Here is a 19,225-nt window from a genome sequence, read left to right on the forward strand (position 1 = left end):
AACTGGATGGGGAGAATAGCCTGGACATGTGAATAGTAGGAGGCAGTTTCTGAGGTGCATGAAACTTTGGGACTGTGATTTGGAGACCCGGGAATCAGAGGATGAGCTCTTGGGGATGGGAGGAGTTGGGACTTTGGACTTAGGCAGCCTGGCTTTGAGATGCAGGTCCGAGGCTCTGTGAGGCAGGTCTCTCCCCTCAGCAGTGGGGAGACTCTGGGCTACCATTTAAGCACCCTGTCTCAGTTTTCCCCATCTGTCTGTGGGGATAGTAAAAGCAGCTCTCTTAGGGTGTTGTAAGTGTGAAATGAGGTATTATGTCAAGGGTTCAGCTCTGTACCTCATACATGGTCAGACCTCAAGAAACAGCAGCTTCTCTGATTATTGCTGTTACTGTTATCTGATAAGAGAACAGGGGGGTTCTGGGAAGCCCCGTCTTTGTGCAGATGAGGGGACTCAGGCTCGGAGAGAAGAAGGTACATCCCTACTTTGGAAAACACCAAGTCTCCAGCTCCCAGGAACCAGGCCCTCCCTCCTCCCCCAGGAACCAGAGAGGAAGAAGGAGCTGGTTGGTGGGGTCCCCAAAGGATGAAGTCTGTTCCCAGTGGGGTGATTCCCTGGATGTCTTAGAGGAGGGGTCCCCAAATCGCCAAGAGAGCTCATTACCAGGCGGAAGGTCCGCAGTACCGTCAGGCTGCCCTTCCTGGCCATGCCCAGCTCTATCAGGCTCACGGTGACAATGATGCAGTCAAAGATGTTCCACCTGTTCTGAAAGTAATAGTAGGGGTCGAAGGCTATGATCTTGAAGACCATCTCAGCAGTGAAAAACACAGTAAAGACCTGTGGACAGAAACAGGATTCATCTCAGAGAGTCTGTCGGTCAGGCGAGGGGGCAAAGACAAATAGAGCAGGGAGAAATGTCTTGTTTATAAAGTGGCAAATCCCTTTACCTTGTTTTTACTCAGTTCCTATATTATCTGTGGGCTCCTGAAGGACTGGGGACAGGAACACTCAATGTGGCAGCACAGAGAAATCTCTGGACCAGTGCTCAGGGAATATGCATTAGTGTTTCCATGCTTCGGTGAACGGTGTTGGACATGGAGTAAGTGGATAATCATTAGGATATAATCATGATACAATTATGTAAAGGAAAAGTCAATCTGGTTCAGTAGTTTAAAAGCAAGGATCGATTGTGGAGCGACCCAGACACAGATAGATAAACATTGCACTCAGCCATTTCCTAACTTGTATAAGGTTGAAGAAGGAGGAGTTCCCGTCATGGAGCAGTGGTTAACGAATCCGACTAGGAACCATGAGCTTGCAGGGTTTGATCCCTGGCCTTACTCAGTGGGTTAAGGATCTGGCATTGCTGTGAGCTGTGGTGTAGGTCACAGACGCAGCTTGGATCCCACGTTGCTGTGGCTCTGGTATGGGCCAGTGGCTACAACCCAGATTAGACCCCTAGCCTGGGAATTCCATGTGCCCCAGGAGCGGCCCTAGAAAAGGCAAAAAAGACCAAAGGAAAAAAAAAAAAAGGTTGAGGAAGGAGTTCATCCTCTATCTCAATTCCTTCCTCTGTATAATGGGCCTAAGATGAAATAATCTGCAATTCTTTGTAAAGGTCCTGGCAGAGAATACTTCATTAATCAAAAATAGCTGTTAGCAGGAACAATAATAATACACCATCTCTAAGATTCTTTCAGCCCTGAGTCTCTTTAATGGTTTTAAATAGGAAAGAATTCTGACATTGAGAGAGGTCAGGGCCGGGCTCAGGTCACACAATATCCAGCAAAGAAGGGAGACAGGCATGGAAGAAGCCCAGCAGAGTCAGGTGCTTTTCTCTCATTTGCTCTCATCGGAGCCTCTCACCAGCCTGGGAAGCAGACGTGATTGCATCCCTTTACAAAGGAGGAAATGTCCAAGAGTTTGACTTGCCTGATGCCACAAGACTGCAACTGTGTGATGCAAAGAACATCTACTGACTACCCTTTGTAAGCAGGTCTGTTTGGTGGGGTAGAGGGTAGGGATGAGGTCCTGTGCCCTAGAGAGACCTGGGTCACCTCTGACCCTTCATCAGCTGTGCCACCTTGGGCAAGATACTTAATCTCTCTGAGTCTTAATGAGCTCTTATGTGAGAGTGTTATCACCTGGTAGCGCCGTGATGCTGAGGTAAGATTCATAAACACCTGACTCATTGTAAATATCACAATGAAAGAAAGTGCCTGATTGTCCTTTTTTAGAAATGGCACTGGGCTCAGTCACAGCCATAAAACCCTTTGGTTTTTCTTGCCTCAAGGTCTCCAACTGTAAAATGAGTTGTGGGCTCAGAGGTCTGTCCATAAGACCCTATGGGGTCTACGAAGACTTCTTGGCAACAGGCTCTCCCTCCTCTTTCCATTTCACCTCTTGCCACATAGAATGTGACCTCTTAGCCCAGGTGCTGCTAAAATGTAAGGCATGCTGGCTCCACAGTGTCCCAGAACTTGTTGGCATCCTTTTCACATCCCTGGATTCTGGGAAAGGGGGAGATTTCTGGACAAGAGTAGTCACATTTCTTCTGGGACCCCTCCTTTTACCTAGTCTGCAGCCTACCAGGAGTTAGAAGAGCTGGATGGCTCTGGTGGACCTACTTAGCCCTCCTGCAGTGGGACAGACACCAGTAAGGACATGGAGGCAGGACCTCGACCTTCCTAGCCTCTGCTTTTCTTGTGTGCATATTCACATGTGCCTGCGCACAAGTGTGCAAGCACACACACACACTCCCTCTCTTGTCTACCTTGGGCAGTTCTCATGCACTCACAAACATACATACACATGTACACTAACATACACAATCTCTCCCTCACACACTAGCAGGTCCTGTGAGGGAGTTTAGCATCCAGGAGTTGAGAAGTGTGAGCTTTGGATCCAGTTGACCTGGGTTCAAATCTCAATGCTGCTACTTACTCACCTCTATGACTTCAGGCAAATTACTTAACATCCTCTGTTTTTCCATTTGTGAAAGGCCATAATAATAGTACCTACCATATAGGGTTTTGTGAAAATTACATAAGATAACCCATGAGAAGCATGTGAGGCCATGTCCGATGGTGGTCAAAGTTGGCTATTGTTACTGTTTCTGCGGGGGCACAGGCTGAGGATCGTTCCCCTCTTAGTCTGACAATTTACTCCATGTGTATTGAAATCTGGTATGGACTTTATCTTGTTGAAAGACAATAATACTAAAGAATGTTGGAAGAGGAGTTCCTGTTGTAGCTTAGTGGGTTAAGGACCCGACACTGTCTCTGTGAGGATGTGGGTGTGAACCCTGGCCTCATTCAGTGATTTAAGGATTGGCATTGCTGTGAGCTGTAGTGTAGGTCACAGACATGGCTCAGACTCCGTGTTGCTGTGGCCGTGGTGTAGGCCGGAAGCTGTAGCTTCCCTAGCTGGGGAACTTCCATATGCCACAGATGTGGCCATACAAAGAAAAAAAGAAAAAAAGAAAGAAACAATAACCTTCTCTAATATTTATTTTTAAAATGATGGAGGAAAATTTAAGGGAGAGTCCTATCTAAACCAGATGGAAAAAAAGTTCTCACTCCCTGATGCTTTTGTGACAACAGTAATCCTGTTCCTCTTCCTTCCCTCTTGTTACTATCCCCTCTCCCCCACACTTTCTGCCCTTAAATGACAGCACTGATAAAACTCAGCCATTGTGTTTTCCAGGCTTAAAAGCAATAAACCTGTAAGGAAACTTGAAAATCCATAGATTGTCTTTAGATGGGAAAGTGGCATTTATCATTTTTTTCAAGGTAGAGACTGCTGCAATCCAGAGAATTCAGGTGGCTGTCCTAAGTTCTGTAAAGGGGGAGCTGGCAGCCCCTAGGTCAGGGCTCTCTCGGTGCACTTCCACCCATGTTCATTCATCACAAAGCAATTTCCATCAGCTCAGCCTGGTCCTCCAGACTTGACTTTCTGTACTCAGTGTCCACACATCTTCCATGTGGCTCCTCTGCCCTCAGCCTGCTAGATCAATAGTCCAGTGAATGACAGCATGCCGTCACCCCACCCTAATCCCCCCAGCCAGGACAGCATGGGTGGTGGCTCGCCAGGGCACTCACAATGTTGCCGATCTGGAGCATGGCTTCAAAAGTGGGGCTCATGCCGTGGTGCTCCATGGCCATGAAGATGGTGTTTACCACGATACACAGAGTGATGGTGAGCTCGGCAAAGGGGTCCGTCACAATACTCCAGAGGAGCTTCTTGAGCTTCACCCATGTGGGGCAGCACTTCCAGATCAGATACTTCTGAGCCCAGTTGGTCAAGCAGCGTGGGCATCTCGGCTTAGACTCCTCGAGCTCTGTATCACCGGTGGAGCCAATGATAGTTGTTAGCCAGGCATGGACTTAGCCCACCTCCCCATGGCCATCCCCTAGACCTTGTCATTACTAATAACATTACTAGTAACTCTCACCTCCATCTCAGCACTCCCTCTCCCTCTCTCTGATTATCACTTTCTCCTTTTTGAGCTCCTGTAGCCTAGCAAGTGCAACCCAGTCTCTGTCCCCACTCAGTCCTCCAAACCATGGCCCCTACACTTTTTAACTGCCCATTGTATATCATATCTTTAATTCCTAATTACCCAGCTTAGATTTCATGTTCACCCCTCTTTACACTCCTTGCAGACACCCTCAGTTCCCTGGCCCTCTCCCCTGTCCATTGTACTTGTCTGGCAAAACCCCAACTCTGAATAAACCCAACACACAGTTGACCCTGTACCTGCACCCAGCCAGCTGAACCCAGTTAGAAAAAACACATAACTATGCTGACTGGTCCCATCTTGTCACTGCCCAGGAATCCTGCTGTTTCTCCATTTCAGTCCTTCAAACTTCCAGACCAGCATGTCTTACTACCTCCCTCCAACCTCTTCCTCCTCCTCTCTAATCCTCACTCTCTGCTGATGAGTAATTTATTAAATAGTGATCCATGAGGAAAAATAATACAAGAGTATGTACACACTGTTGTTACTGGAATAGGTACACATTTCTCAAAACACAAACTCAAGTATGCAAGAAATATAACTTAAGGATTTTCCCCCTGTAACTGAATTTAATTTATATTTCAAGTCTCCAGCCAGGGGACTTTGTTTTGGTCAATTCACTGTCTGCTACTATTTCTCATCTGAAGTTGTGTCTGAGTTTCAGGAAGCTCAAGGCTGGTGGAGGACTGAGCTGGTCCTGAGTCACTGTCAAGTGTGCTTTACTTGAGTCATCAACGTTCCTATCTGGTCACTGGTGGGAGAGTCATGGAGATGGCTGTTCCTTCTTTGGTTCTCACTCATCCTTCTGCAGCCTTCAACGAGAGCAAGGTCATCATACAGATACTCTCCTGTGGTTCTGGGGCCACAGTGCACCCTCTGGGGCCACCTCAGACCTTCTCTATCCAGGTACATTACCAGCCCATTATACCCTACAGTTTCTCTCTCACGCTGGGTCTCTCTAAGACTTGCCACCTCCAGCTTCACCTAGAAAGTACAGCACAGATTGGCCCTGTTTCAAATCCTTAAAACAATTTTTTTGGTGTCTATTGTCCACCATGCCCTCTGCTGCAATTTGAATTCAGCCCAGGGCTGGGAGGAAAGAACCAAGGGCCCCTTTTCAGGGACACACCAACATCCAAGCTCCCTTCTCCAGCGTAGGACATTTTAAATTTGCCTGGAGGATATAAATAACTGGATATGACTAAGGCCATATTTTCCATACCCTGAGGCAAAACCAAGGCTGATAAGAAGGGAGGTCCTAGAGTCAGGGTGAGAAGGATGGGGCCATGCTCTTTAGGAAATGGGGTGCCAGGGGGTCATTCCCTCCCTCCACCCTTGGCTTGGTATAAGCAAATGGAACTTAGATCCATCCCTGGGATCCCCAGCTGACTGATGGAATCCTGAATTGACAAGGATTTAAACTGACTGATTAATTTATTTAAATTGCCCTCTAATGCTCAGCGCAATAGGGGCACCTAGAGACAGAAATTACATTATAACTGTGAGAGTTACAGCCTTGAAATATATCAAAATACTTTTTCCATGTCTGAAAATTAAAGACTGTTAATGGAGTTCTTTTGTGGTGCAGTAGGTTAAGGATCTGGTGCTGTCACTGCAGCAGCTTGGGTTGCTGTGTGACGTACGTTTGATCCCTGGCCCAGGAACTTCCATATGCTATGGACTTGCCACCACCCTGACCTCTCCTCTACCCAAAAAAGACTTAAATTTCTTGCATATCTGAGGGCATTTCATTCATTGGATTCTATTGTTTTTGAAAATTTATCCACATTTTAGGAGCCACATTGATAAAGGGTAATGGGGAAAAGGGTATTAAAAAATAGAAGTATTTATGATCCCAGGATACAGAGATGGTACCCTTTGACACAGATTTTGGGCAGCCCATCTTTTGCTCATAGGGGGACTCACCATGGCGCAGTGAATGGAAGTTCAAATGAGCAATACTTACCCTCAAGGACAGAGGTCATGATACTGACAACGCTCATTGCCCTTTGGACCCGGAAAGTTTCATTCAAGTATTCTGCTGTTAAGAAAGTCTTCTGTCCTGCATCAAGTGCCTGCTGGGACACAAAAAGAGTCAGGATGCTCCCACAAAGCAAAGACAGTGGCAAAGACAGATCACTCAGCCTCTTATTGGCCTGTCTCGGGTGGCTGCAAGCTGCCCAGTGAAGCTATGATCCTCTGTAGTCATGTTTGGAGTAAAGGGGCTGCTGCATGAACTTGGGGTTAGAGCTCAGGAAATGGGGAGCAGGACACAGGAGCAACTAGAGCCTGAATTTGTGGCTAACAGATGACCTGGGCTCACCTAAGGTTTTGTAAACTCCTGTCCTAGGACAGGTACCTGGGCACCAAGGTGGGGATAGGGCTGCCTCAAGGGTGTCTGAGGTTTCAACCCAAGGGAAGTGGGAGCTGCAGGGGCAAGGTTTCAGGAAGTCATTATGAGACTTCTGAGCTGTGCATATGACATTTATCCAGAATTCCTACTCCATGATAGGTTTCCTTGAACTCCCTCCTAAGAGGCCCATTTTTCTCCCTAACATACAACCCAACAACCCAGTTCTTTTTTTTTTTTAGGGCTGCACCTGTGGCATATGGAGGCTCCCAGGCTAGGGGTTGAATCAGAGCTGTAGCTGCTGGCCTACACCACAGCCACAGCAGCACTGGATTCTTAACCCACTGAGTGAGGCCAGGGATCAAACCTGCGTCCTCATGGATGTTAGACAGATTTGTTTCCGCTGAGCCACTACAGGAACTCCACAACCCAGTTCTAATTCCACATGGTCTCTTTTTTCCCTGAGAATATTTCTGTCTTGATGGTCCACTTCTTTTCTTCTTCTCCTTTTTTTTTTTTTTTTTTTTTTTGCTTTTCAAGGCCATGCCCTCAGCATATGGAAATTCCCAGGCTAGGGGTTGAATTAGAGCTACAGCTGCCAGCCCATACCACAGCCACAGCAACACTGGATCCTTAATGCTCTGAGCAAGGCCAGGGTTTGAACCCGCATCCTCATGGATACTAGTCAGGTTCCTAACCCACTGAGCCTTGATGGGAACTCCTCTAGAAACCTTTTAATGAGGAGGTTTTTTGTTTTTGCTTTTGCCACACCTGTGGCATGTGGAAGTTCCTGAGCCAGGGATTGAACCCATGCCACAGCAATGACAATACCAAATCCTAACTGCTAAGTCACCAGAGAACTCCCTTGGTAAGGTTTTTATAAGGGGAGACATGGAGACCTGAAGAAGTTAAGGGACTTGCTTAAGGTGATTCAGTTGGTAAGTGGCATAGCTGTGACTGAAATTTATGTCCAGGTGACATGGAAGGGCTTAAAGTGTTGATCTTGCGCTAGCCAGATAATTTCACTAACATGAATCAAGCCTGGAATATCCAGGAAAGTGGTCATCTAGGGAGCAATGACAAGGTTTCTTGAATGAGGCATTTTCAAGAGTGTTAAAGTACTTCTAAGAGGGTCCGACAGCCTTGACCTGCAGATTCTGGGTTGATGATTCTCCAGAATCATCTGTGAAGACTAGTGGAGACCTATACTCCACCGTCTCTGCCCTGCTCTATCCCTGAGGAGGGCGACCTGGACAAACTGCATCACCCTCACTTCCTGGTTCTGGTCAGTGGGAGGCACAGACAGGAAATCAGAGGCTGGGAGGAGAGCAGAGCTGGCTGTGTGTTAGCTGGCTTCTTCCTTGCTGGGCTGTGGCTGAGTAGAGGCTATGATCCTCCACCTCTATCAGGCCACCTCTCACATACAGGGGCAGTTCTTGCTAGGCTGTGGTCCTTCCCCTCACCCTTTCAGCCTAGGCTTGGAACAGCCTCCCACCAAGGTTAGTCTCTCGCTGCCTCACTGTCCCTTCTTAGTTCCAGAGCCTAATGAATACCTCCATAAATACTTCCATAAACTCTCCCCACTTGCCCACTGCATCAGCTCACCTGCTTCTTGCTGGGACCCTGAATCCCATGCATTTAGTCAGAGGTGCTATGGTAACTCTGTAAGACTTACCCAAGTCACTAGAGACATATAATTGTCAGCTCACAAGTCTGTTTGCAAACCACTGTGTGTCTGGGGCCAGCCAGAAGGCAACAACAACAACAACAACAACAAAAACAAAACAAAACAAAACAAAAAAAACCACTAGAAGCATCATTATTGAAGCTGGAGGGAGAGCTTGAATTAAATCACAGCTCCAATCCAATGAAGAGTCCCTGGTTTGCCATTACATTCTGTGATTATTCTATTAAGAGTACTGGCCAATTAGTCACTGTTGCCTAATTTGTGCATTTTGGCAAGTTACTGCTTCTTTGAGTAAAGCCAGGGATACTTTGCTTCTGCTAATACCTGTCCAGGGCACCCAGGATTACTCTGAGTTTTAATTGTCAAGCCCACAGTAGCTTGCACAGAGTTACACGCAAGAAGAGAAGAACTTTAATTTTTTTCATACTCATCCAGGGAGAAAACAAGCCTATCTCTAAAGCAGTGATAGTGAATAGGGACAGAGAAACTCTGGGGAAAAAAATGAGGTCAACCAGCAAATATTCTATACCACTGTACTGATAGGGATGGAGTAGGCACAGGTAGTTGTAGAAGTCGCAATAAGGGACCATAAATAGAGGGGGAACCTAAGGGGCTTTGGGAGATCACTGTAAGTTAGTAACTGCTCAAGAGGACCATCAGAACAAGGCAGGCTTGCCTGACTAGTGGAGGTGAGAGATATGCCCTAGGTCATTGGGTGGGGGATGGGGTGAGGCCTGCATTCAGATTCAGACCAAGGACAGGAGTTTGAAGACTGCCCTTCTGCTGATTTGAATACACACCTTACGGGATGCTAAAGAGGAGCTACTGCTTGAAGAAAGAGGAAGAGGGGGTCTTTTCTGACTCCCACTCCCCTTGGATGATAAATCTATAGCCCTACAGATCTGGATTGGGGGGTGGAGGCAGAGCTTCTGTGCTTGCCTGTCTGCTTGACTATCTTAATAAATCTATTTCTTGTCTATCACTTTGTCTCTGGCTGAATTACTTCTGTGTGGAGGCATGAAGAACCTGAATCTCAATGAGTCTAGATACTGGGTGAGTGATTCTAATTTAAAATTGTGGGTTGAAGTCCCAATCTGGGTTTTGGCTGGGTTTGAGCCCCAATATGTGTTCTGGCTAGATTCAGGCCATTAGTGCTCTCAGTTTTAGTACTGCAGAGTAAACCACAAAAACTGATCTCAGGTAAACCCAATCTCTCTCTTGGTCTCGCCTGCCCTTTCAGTAAAGTAGAAGTAGCTGGGAGGTGTTGGGCAGAGTGATGTCTAAAGGATCCTTCCATGGGTGACACTCAGGGCTTCTTGGCCTGAAGCTCTTGTTGGAGAGCAGCCCCAGAATTTGGAACAGTCACAAACTCACCGAGACCTCGTTGGCTCCAGGGGCAAGCTCGCCAGTGGGTAACGTAGGGTGTCCATCTTCTCCACGCCCTGAGCCAGGGTTGAGGGTTTGAGGCAGTGGACTCCTAGCAAGGGGGCTTTGCTGGCCTGCACCCCTACCCAGAAGCAGAGAGCCCCGACGGCTTTCATGGTCTCCAGGAAAGATTCCATCATCTGTGACACCATCAGGGAATGAGATGTCTCGGCCAGGGGCCTGGAAATGGAACACGCTGCCATGGCTAGCCCGGCGTCTCCCAGAGGTGAGGCCTAGGAAAGACTGGACATTGCCCCAAGAGAGCTGAGAAGGAAGTTAGGCTGGAAGATCATCATGTAGGCAGATCTGGAATTCAACACTTCTCTTCACCCACTCTCATTGCCCTGCCCTTAACCTTGTGACCTTGAAGTGGAAAATTAAAGAAAAAGACCTATGGGACATTCTAGGTATATGTAGGGAGATAACAGGGGAAGAGAATACTCTTGACACAGACTGGGAAAAGGCCAAAAGCAGTAAGAAACTGCAAGGGGTTCATGATCATTAAGTAGGTCGTCCTGGCCAAGAATGTGTCAGAGAACAATCTTGTGACCCAGATGGGTCAGTAGTTTGCCAGTCTTTGGCCATGGGGCTGGATGAAGCTGTCTTAAGTTCCTTTCTTCAATGCAAAGTTGTGGCTCAGGAGACTATTATATGTATCAGCACAGGAACAAGATTGGTAAAGGGTTGATGGATGAATGAGTGCTCTTTATTGTCTGAAAATTTGGTTTGACAATTCATTAGATAAACCTATATGGGTATGAGCATTTGTGTTGCAAAGGAGGAGACAAGAGCTTTGTAATATAATGAGCTTCCAGGATCCCTTGAGGCAAACTTTGAACAGCCAACAATGGGGAGATTGGAGGGAGAGCCGCAGCCTAATTTCCTGGAAGAATAGTGCCATTCCTCCAAATCAATAAACATTTCCCATCAAAATCTTCCTCCAAGGGAACCGTGTGGCTTACAGTTGCCAGAAGAAAGGAGCTAATTCATAGGCCCAGAGCCCCTGGATGCTGGGTTGGCTGGTTCCCATGACTGCCTTGGGAACCTGACCAAACAAGTTGTCAATTCTGAACTCAGGTCAGAGAAGTGTTTTCAAAATCTAAACATTAACTTCCTATCAAACTCTGATCATATTGCTGAATTTGTCCCTCTTCTCCTTTTATTACAGCTCCAATTTGACCCCTAGCCTGGTAGCCTCCATATGCTGTGGGTGCGGCCCTAAAAAGATAATAAATAAATAAATAAATAAATAAATTTCTTGCCTATCACTTTGTCTTTTGCTGAATTCCGTCTGCACTGAAGCACAAAGAACCTGAACCTCAAACCGGGTGAGTGATTCTAATATAAAAACCATGGGTTCAAGTCCCAATCTGGGTTTAGGCTGAGTTCAAGTCATAAGTGTCAGTTTCAATCTGAATCTAAGTACTGGACTTGTCTTAAAATGCATCCTCCAAGCAGACTGACTGGTCTCCTGTCTGCTCCCCGAAATTCCTGCTGTCTCTCTCTTAAGTGCTACCATTAATGTCTCTTTCATTACTATTGGTCAGAAAGTGGTTTTTTTATTAAAATTGTCTATGGTCTATTTATTACAGTAACACACCTGGGAAAGCAGGAAGGAGACTGCCTTATTGAATGGGCTTCAATCAATCAGTTGGCATTAAAGAAGTACCCAAACTGAAATAAAGTTTTAACTAAAGAGCAACCCCCCCTTGGCTAAGAAGGCAGCTGGAAGCCTTTCCAGCTATGCTCATCACTATACCACCCTTCTTGTAATAATGTAACAACTGTGTGCCCTATGTCCAAGCCAGCAGCCCTGCTAATCATGTACCCAACCTTGCTTATCAGTTCCACTTCTGTAACCTTGCTTGCTCAGTTTCTTAGGGAGGAATACGTCTGCTTGGGGATGGGGGGAGGTCCGGGATGCTTACATGGGAAAATCAAGACCTTGTAGTGTACAAAAGTTACTGAGACCAAAGACCTGGTGCTCAGACTCTGGAGGTGACTCCTCTGAGCCCGCACCGGTGCTGAATAAATCTTACTTTTCCATATCTCCGAGTGCTGTTTGTCTCCTTCCACTGCCACGGTTTTTGCAGATTCTGCAACAAAACTATTCCTTCCTATCTTTTCACATACATGTTCTTTCTGCCTGGAAATGTTCCTTCCCAAATCCTCACAGTCCTGAATTATTGGAGGACCTTCTACTCACTATTTACTACTCACTTCAATTATTCCCTCCACCGGAAGCCTTTCCTGATACACCCCCACCCAAATAAGAGTACATGTTTCCTCTTCTAGACCCAAACACCGTATGTGTGTCCCTAATATAATGCTCAACACATAATTCTTTTTATACCTGCCTCTTCCACCCAAATGGAAGTCCTTGGGAAGTGGACAGTGTTTTAGTCAACTCTTTATACCAAGCACCTAGTGTTGTTGAATTAATAAGACATGGTTCTGCTTTTTCCCTGCCTGGGAACCTGCCTGGGGAGACAAGCACATACATACATCAGAAAATTATTGGACATCTAAGTGCTACTCTTTGTGGGGCTAACTGAATGGGAGAAATTAAAGCCCAATTCATTGTCACTGACATTTCTATGGAAGCTGTGATTCATCTGGTTCAATGATTACCAAAGCCCTGGTCAAATCCCCTGTGAAACAGCTTCTAAACTGTTTCCTGTTCATGCCAGGTCTGCTCAAAAGAGGCAGAGCAAGGAAGGGAAGGGCACAGACTCTGATAAATGCTGAGGTATGGGCGTCACTGAGGCCAGTGTGCATGGGAGTGTCTGTGAACACACACACACACATCAGTCTGGGGAGAGACTGTATTCCAAAAAGGAGAACAGTCTTCAGAGGAGCACAAGGAAAAGAAATTGAGAGGGAAGTGAGGGTCAGTAGGCCTGAAAAACAGCCATGATGTTCCCCTTCCCCAAATGATTAGTGCGGGACCTACTTTACCCCCTCGGGCCTGTGGAAAGGGTATAAATGGGGTACACAGGACTTTGATGGGAGAGGGAGCTGGTGGAAGGAAACTTGGTGAGTCCAGGGAATCTTGGAGTGCGAGGTAGAGGGCTATGGTTGGGAGAACTGCTACAGGGTCTGAAGTGAAGTACTGCAGTTCTTTCCAGGTTGGCTCGTGTCTCAAGATGGGTGCTGGGATTTCCTGCACCAGTAGTAGGTGCGAATTAGAACTGCAGGCACTGAGGTGTGAGGTCAGAAAGAAGCTTGTAAATGATTTCAGCACCACAAACAAGGACCCCTCTTCAGCTCCAGAACTGCAGATTAGAGTGTCAGAAGGAAGCTGACCCTGACGTCCAGATACCTCAGGGTCAGCATGTTCAAGGTTACTGCATGCCCTACAAATCGAGGTTCTTCCTACAGTGCTCCTGTCTTAGAATCACCACCCATCTAACTGCCCAATCCAGAAAGCTGGGAGGCATTTTGGACTTTTCCCTTCTTTTTCAACATTCCATAGTCTCAGTCTTATTGTTTTCCCCTGGACTTCATGAAAGTTTTTATAATCCACCCTTTTCCCCATTCGTAAATTGTCCCTGTCTTAGTTTAGGCCATTTGCAGGGGGCAGGGGTCTGGATTACCAAGACATCCTCCTAGTCTCTGTGCCTCCAGCTACTTTTCTGCTAAAAACCTCTCCCCACTTCAACATACTGTCCACCGCAGATGCAAAGGTGGGTCATCTTTAAGGCATAAACCTGAGCCCCTTACCATTCTGTGCTGGTTATAAGGCTCAGATTGGGGTGACTTGTCATCTGTGGAGCCCTCTGACACCCTTGGCTTCATTCTGTACCTTCTCTCACTGGCAGTTTTGGAGGCCAAAGATGATCCATTGTGGGAGCAGAGAGAGGCTGTGTCAACCCCCAGTGCTTCTAGGACCTGAAGGGAGAGAAGAGCAGCTGTAGCCAAGAGTATTTGGTTGAGCTTAGCATAAATGTGTGTCCCCTAGACATGGAGTGTCACAGAGGGGAGGATATTTAAAACAGAGGAGGTCAGGATTAGGACGTGGGTGGTGGTGGGATTGAGACATGGCAGGAAGAGCCACATCTGGGTCACCTCCCTCATTCATACCCTGTAGTAGGCCCTGACCAGATCTCTTCTACAAGGTCAGTACACTCATCTCCAGCTGCTTGAGTGTTAGCTACTAATAGGCTATGGCTGTGGAATCCTACAGAAAATTTCCTTTGACTGTACATTTGGCCTGGGCAAGTATGGGGGTATAAAGGGCCAGCCCTCTTGCCTCTTAGGTAGGTAGTTATCCCTGCCTAACTCTGTGGTACAATTCATGCCCTGGAGCTCCCCATGGGATCAGGCTGAAGACAGTCCTTGGCTGAAGTCACATTCTTATTGAATTCTTCCCCTGTCCCATCCTGCTTCCTTCACTCTCCTGAGAGCACCCCTCAATAAATCACTCACGTAGGCTCTTCATTCAGGTCCTTTTTTGAGAAAATCTAATCTAAGATGGTCCCTGAGATAAAATGAATCTTCCCATGGTTCCCTAAAATGATGGCCCTAATCTAAGAGGCTGGTCCAGACATCTGCCCAAAAACATATAGCCTGCAACAGACTTCACAAAGAACCACCCTTCAAGGACCTTCTGCTCCTTCTGGCACATCTCAAATGTCTCCTGGTACATTTTCTCCTTGGCTTCAATTTCAGCAATGGTGGCCTTGTTCTGCTCCTCATATGCCATGGTGACCACAGCCAAGATCAAGTTGACCAGGTAGAAGGACCCCAGGAAGATAACAAGCACGAAAAAAACCATATAGAATTTCCCAGAAGCCCTCAGGGTCTGCAGATTTAAGAGAAAGAAGAAAGACATGTAACCAGAGAACACGGGCACCTGATGTGGTCAGGGTCCTCCAGGAAAAACGTCGTCACGCAGCCAACCCCAGGCCTCCAACTGAGCCCATATGGGGACATGCAAATCAATACCTGCTGGTAGAGGCGTTCCCAGGAATCCTGTGTCATGAGACGGAACAGTGAGAGGAAGGCCCAAGCAAAGGAATCAAAGCTGGTGTAGTTAAAATCTGGGTTGTCAGATGTTTTAAGGCAGAAATAACCTTCAGGGCAGTGGCTGCAGCAAAAACAGAGAATGTTGTCAACTGTACAGCCTCCTGCTTATTGGAGGCAAGGCAGTTCAAGGCTGTGGGAAAACCACAGGGTCTGAAGTCAAAGATTGGAGTTCAAGGCCTCACCTTCCTCTTATTAGCAGTGTGACCTTGAACATTCAGTCTCTTTAGGTCTCAATTTCTCTTGCCCATTAAATGGGGATGTTAATATTAGGAAACTGTTGATGGAAACCACCTGCTCTGGCCAGGCGTGATAATAACTGCTTATGTGAGTTGTCCTGATAAGGAACACGGAGGAGGTGGGCTGCTGCCAAAACCAACTGGAAAAATTTGGGAGGGGCCAAAAGGAGGGAGGAGAAGCCAGCACACAATAGTCCTGCTAACCTCCCAGAAATTCTCAGGCTTACTGAGGGATGTGTGCACACAGCCAGGAAGAGTCCTGGGTAGGACCAGATATGGGCACGAGCAAAATGATTGGCTAGAGAAAACCTGGAAACTAACTCCACCTCCACAAACCTGGAGACTGTGAGCCATGAGAAAGAGCACTTCTCCTGGATTCCTCTACCCTGCTGCTCTGAGCTCAAGCCCCCTTTTCTATAAAGTCTTTTGCTTTGCTAGTACCTGTGTCTCTTCAGACAGTTCATTTCCAAGTGTTAGACAAGAGCCCATTCTTGGGCCCTGGATGTGGTTCCCTGCCTCCCAACAATAGTACCTTTACTTCAGAGCTTCATGCAGAGGGAAATGGCCTGGAGAAGGCTAGCTGGCTGCCCAGACATGACCCCATAAGGTGGTAAGCTCTTTGCAAATTCACATGGGGCAGGGACAGGGGAGAGTCAATAAAACCTGAGCTGGCTGGCATCACCCGCAGAGTTGTCTTTCAAAGGAGGACTCATATCAGCCAAGTTCACCGACCAATTATGTGTAACAATGAAAACACCACTTTCCACTAACTGAGCACTTACTGTGTGCCTCTTTCTCCCCTAAGTGCTTTACAAATGCTATAATTTAATCATTTCCACAATGCTTTTTTTTTTTTAACAGATGTGGAGGTTGGGGTTCAGAGAGAAGTCGGGTGTCTAAAACTACACTGATGCCAGTGGATTTATTTAAAGAAGAGAAGTGCCAAGTAGCCTGGGAAGACTGACCTATGAAGGAAGGCCAAATTGAAGATGATTGCTTGGTGAGTACTGGGGGGGAGGGGGGGAAAGGCTGCACTGCTTCCTCTCTCTCTCTCTCATAATAAAGGTAAGTGGATGTTGGGAAGTATCCCCAAGTATCCCACGCATGTGAGAGCTCTCCTCCACCACCCCAGTGGGATGGCTGGGTTGAGGGGACAGTAATGCCTATTTTGTAGTTTGGGACTCTAATTTTTGATTCCTTCACCAATGCCAGGCATTGGAGGTGGAGGGAAGGTCCTCTTTATTTCAGAAAACACACACCCCAGAACCCATACAATTGATTAGGACCTGACAACTTGATTATAACCAAATCTCAATTCTATCTCTAGAACTGATTGGAGATCTGCCTGTTTCCAGATGCTATAGACCTACATATAAAGATAGTCTCTTGGGGAGCTCTCTTGCGGCACAGTGGGTTAAGGATCCATTGCTGTCGCTGCAGCAGCTTGGGTTGCTTCTGTGGCTTGGGTTCGAGCCCTGGCTTGGGAACTTCCACATGCCACAGGTGTGGCCAGGAAAAAAAAAAAAAAAAGAAAAAGAAAAAGACAGTCTCTTAGTTTCACTCTCCCAAGGAACTAGTCAACCCATTACCTGTAGGGTAGTTAATGCTAAGGGCAACCTATCTTTATGTCTTCAGTAGAATCCCACTATACCTACACATTAACAGCTTACTGCACTGAGAATTAGATGAGACCACAGTGCAAAGGCTCATGTAAGTTGCCTTCCGCATAGTAAATATTACATGTAAAATGCTAAATAAGGAGTTTCCACTGTGGTGCAGCAGGTTAGGGATCCAGCATTGTCTGTGTTTTCCTGGGTTCTATTCCTGGCCTGGTGCAGTGGGTTAAGGATCTGGCATAGGTGGCAGCTGTGGCTCAGATTCAATCACTGGTCAGGGAACTTCTATATGCCACAGGTGCAGCCATAAAAAATTAATTAAAATATAAATAACATGCAAAACTAAAATTCTTTTTTTTTTTCTTTTTAGGGCCACATCCAAGGCATATGGAGGTTCCCAGGCAAGGGGTTGAATCTGAGCTGTAACTGCCAGCCTACACCACAGCCACGGTGACAGGGATCCGAGCCACGTCTGTGACCTATACCACAGCTCATGGCAAGGCCAGATCCCTGACTCACTGAGCAAGGCCAGGGATTGAACCTGCATCCTCCTGGACACTAGTCAGATTCGTTTCTGCTGAACCATGAAGGAAACTCCTAAAATTCCTGATTTTAACCCAAAGCTACCAAAAGGATGGACTGGAATAACATATGTGAAAAAACGCTGAAAATTATCAAGTATTTCTCCACCTCGAGAACCAGACCTCCTCCCCACAGTGCCACCGAGTGGTATGGGCTTCCACTCAGGGCTCTGGCTTCTCTGTGGCTCAGCACAGAACGCAGGTTTGGTGTCCACAGCATGCCTGCCTGTCAGGCTTATTCTGCCCATCGTCTAAGCTGACCTCTGCTTGACGTCTGAGCCCTAGCCACTTCCCCACCTGACCACGACCTACCTAGAGGATATCTGGTCTCTCTCAGAGCTGGGAGGAGGACCCCACGGATGGACCCGACAACATGACCACAGTCAGTGTGTGGGCTACTGTGGAACCATCCTCATGAGAAATGCCATTATTCAGACAGGAAAAGGACACTGACAGGCCCTTAATTTCTATTTAAGTCAAAGAAAATTGACATCAGAACACCTCTCTCCCTGAGCTCAAGAGCCAAATGCCAAGTGCATTTGTGAAGAAAGAGGCCAAAGGGCCTGTGTTTCTCAAATTCTTCTGTTAGTCCCATCCCTCAGCTCTATCCCAGACTGTTTTCCCAGTGAGCTGATTAAGGCAGAATTCTGTAAATGTCCCACCCAGCTCTACTTGCCCAATATAGAGCTGTCAGCCACTCAGGGAGCGGGACTGTGTGGATTCCAGATGCTCTACGGTGGAGATGGAGAGGTGAGCCTTTCTGACCTGTTGTCTGATCTCTTTCTGCACCCATGGGCAAAGCAGCAGGCAGACTTGAGGGGTTCCCTACCCCTTTGCTTTGACTCACATTCTGTCCTTCCACCTGGAATAGTTCCACCCAAACATCTTATTTATCCAGCCTGGAGACATCTTGCTTGCCTTTCAATCTCACCTCAATCACCACCTCTCGGAAACCTTCCTTGATATCCTTCCTGTCTCACACTATCACCTTGCTGTGTTCCCCCAGCCCAGGGAGCCTGGAGCACAGCACTGGTTCTCCATGGGGTAGCATCTTCATGTGTATGCATCAGAGCTCACAAACTGGCAGATTGCAGGCTAATTTGCATTACTGAAATATTTTGTTTGGCCTACAATATGTAGACATTTTTTTGGAATTGGTAGCCAATGTTTATAGTTAAGAAAGTTCACATAAAAATCTAAATTTCCTGTCTCTTTTTTAAAACTTGGGCAATCTAGAAGCAGTAGACCCACATTTCCACACGACAATCAAAGCTGGACTGCACAATGGCTACCCCTTTATATGGGGCATGAACTCACATGGTCATGGTTCCCACCCGGCCTACTGCTCACATTTGTTGTTATATTTCTGGCCTCTGTAAGAATTTGAGATCGCCAACTCTGTTGTGTGAGGGTAATAAGACCCAGGTGATGGAGTTGTGATAATTAAATGGAGAGCATCTAACAAAACGTATTTGATATTAGTTCCTTCCTGGAGTAGACCGTTTGCAAAAGTGACCATAATTATTCCCCTCCCTGTATCCACAGCCCTTTGCAATATGATGTTGCAGATTCTCCCATCAAGAGTTAGAGTCCATTCCCCCATTCCTTGGATCTAGACTGCTCACTAGACTTGCCCATGCTTTAGTCAACAGAATGCAGTAGAAGTAACACTGTACCAGTTCTGAGCCTAGGCCTCAAGAGACCTTGCACTCTTCTACTCTTTCTCTTGGAATCCTGCCTCTACCCTGAGAATAAGCCTGGGCTAGTCTGCTGGGGTTGGAGG

The 19,225-nt window shown here is 46.8% G+C and overlaps 1 protein-coding gene across 2 annotated transcripts in view; it reads right to left on the bottom strand.

Annotated features, from left to right (window-relative positions):
- Positions 1-19,225, bottom strand: part of SCN10A (sodium voltage-gated channel alpha subunit 10) — an 86,659-nt gene that overhangs the window by 37,609 nt on the left and 29,825 nt on the right. For both annotated transcript variants that reach the window (XM_084987746.1, XM_084987747.1), the window contains 7 exons: positions 14,929-15,070; positions 14,588-14,785; positions 13,705-13,872; positions 9,931-10,224; positions 6,486-6,594; positions 4,101-4,339; positions 664-837 (listed from right to left, as the gene is read on the bottom strand). In XM_084987746.1, coding sequence (XP_084843872.1) covers positions 664-837; positions 4,101-4,339; positions 6,486-6,594; positions 9,931-10,224; positions 13,705-13,872; positions 14,588-14,785; positions 14,929-15,070 — 1,324 coding nt within the window. The remainder of the gene's footprint in view (positions 1-663; positions 838-4,100; positions 4,340-6,485; positions 6,595-9,930; positions 10,225-13,704; positions 13,873-14,587; positions 14,786-14,928; positions 15,071-19,225) is intronic.

The sequence above is a fragment of the Sus scrofa genome, chromosome 13 (assembly GCF_054392235.1).
Source record: "Sus scrofa isolate SSC_HxYL_T2T_F1_AM1 chromosome 13, Sscrofa_HxYL_maternal_Yorkshire_Landrace_v2.0, whole genome shotgun sequence".
Lineage (NCBI taxonomy): Eukaryota > Metazoa > Chordata > Mammalia > Artiodactyla > Suidae > Sus > Sus scrofa.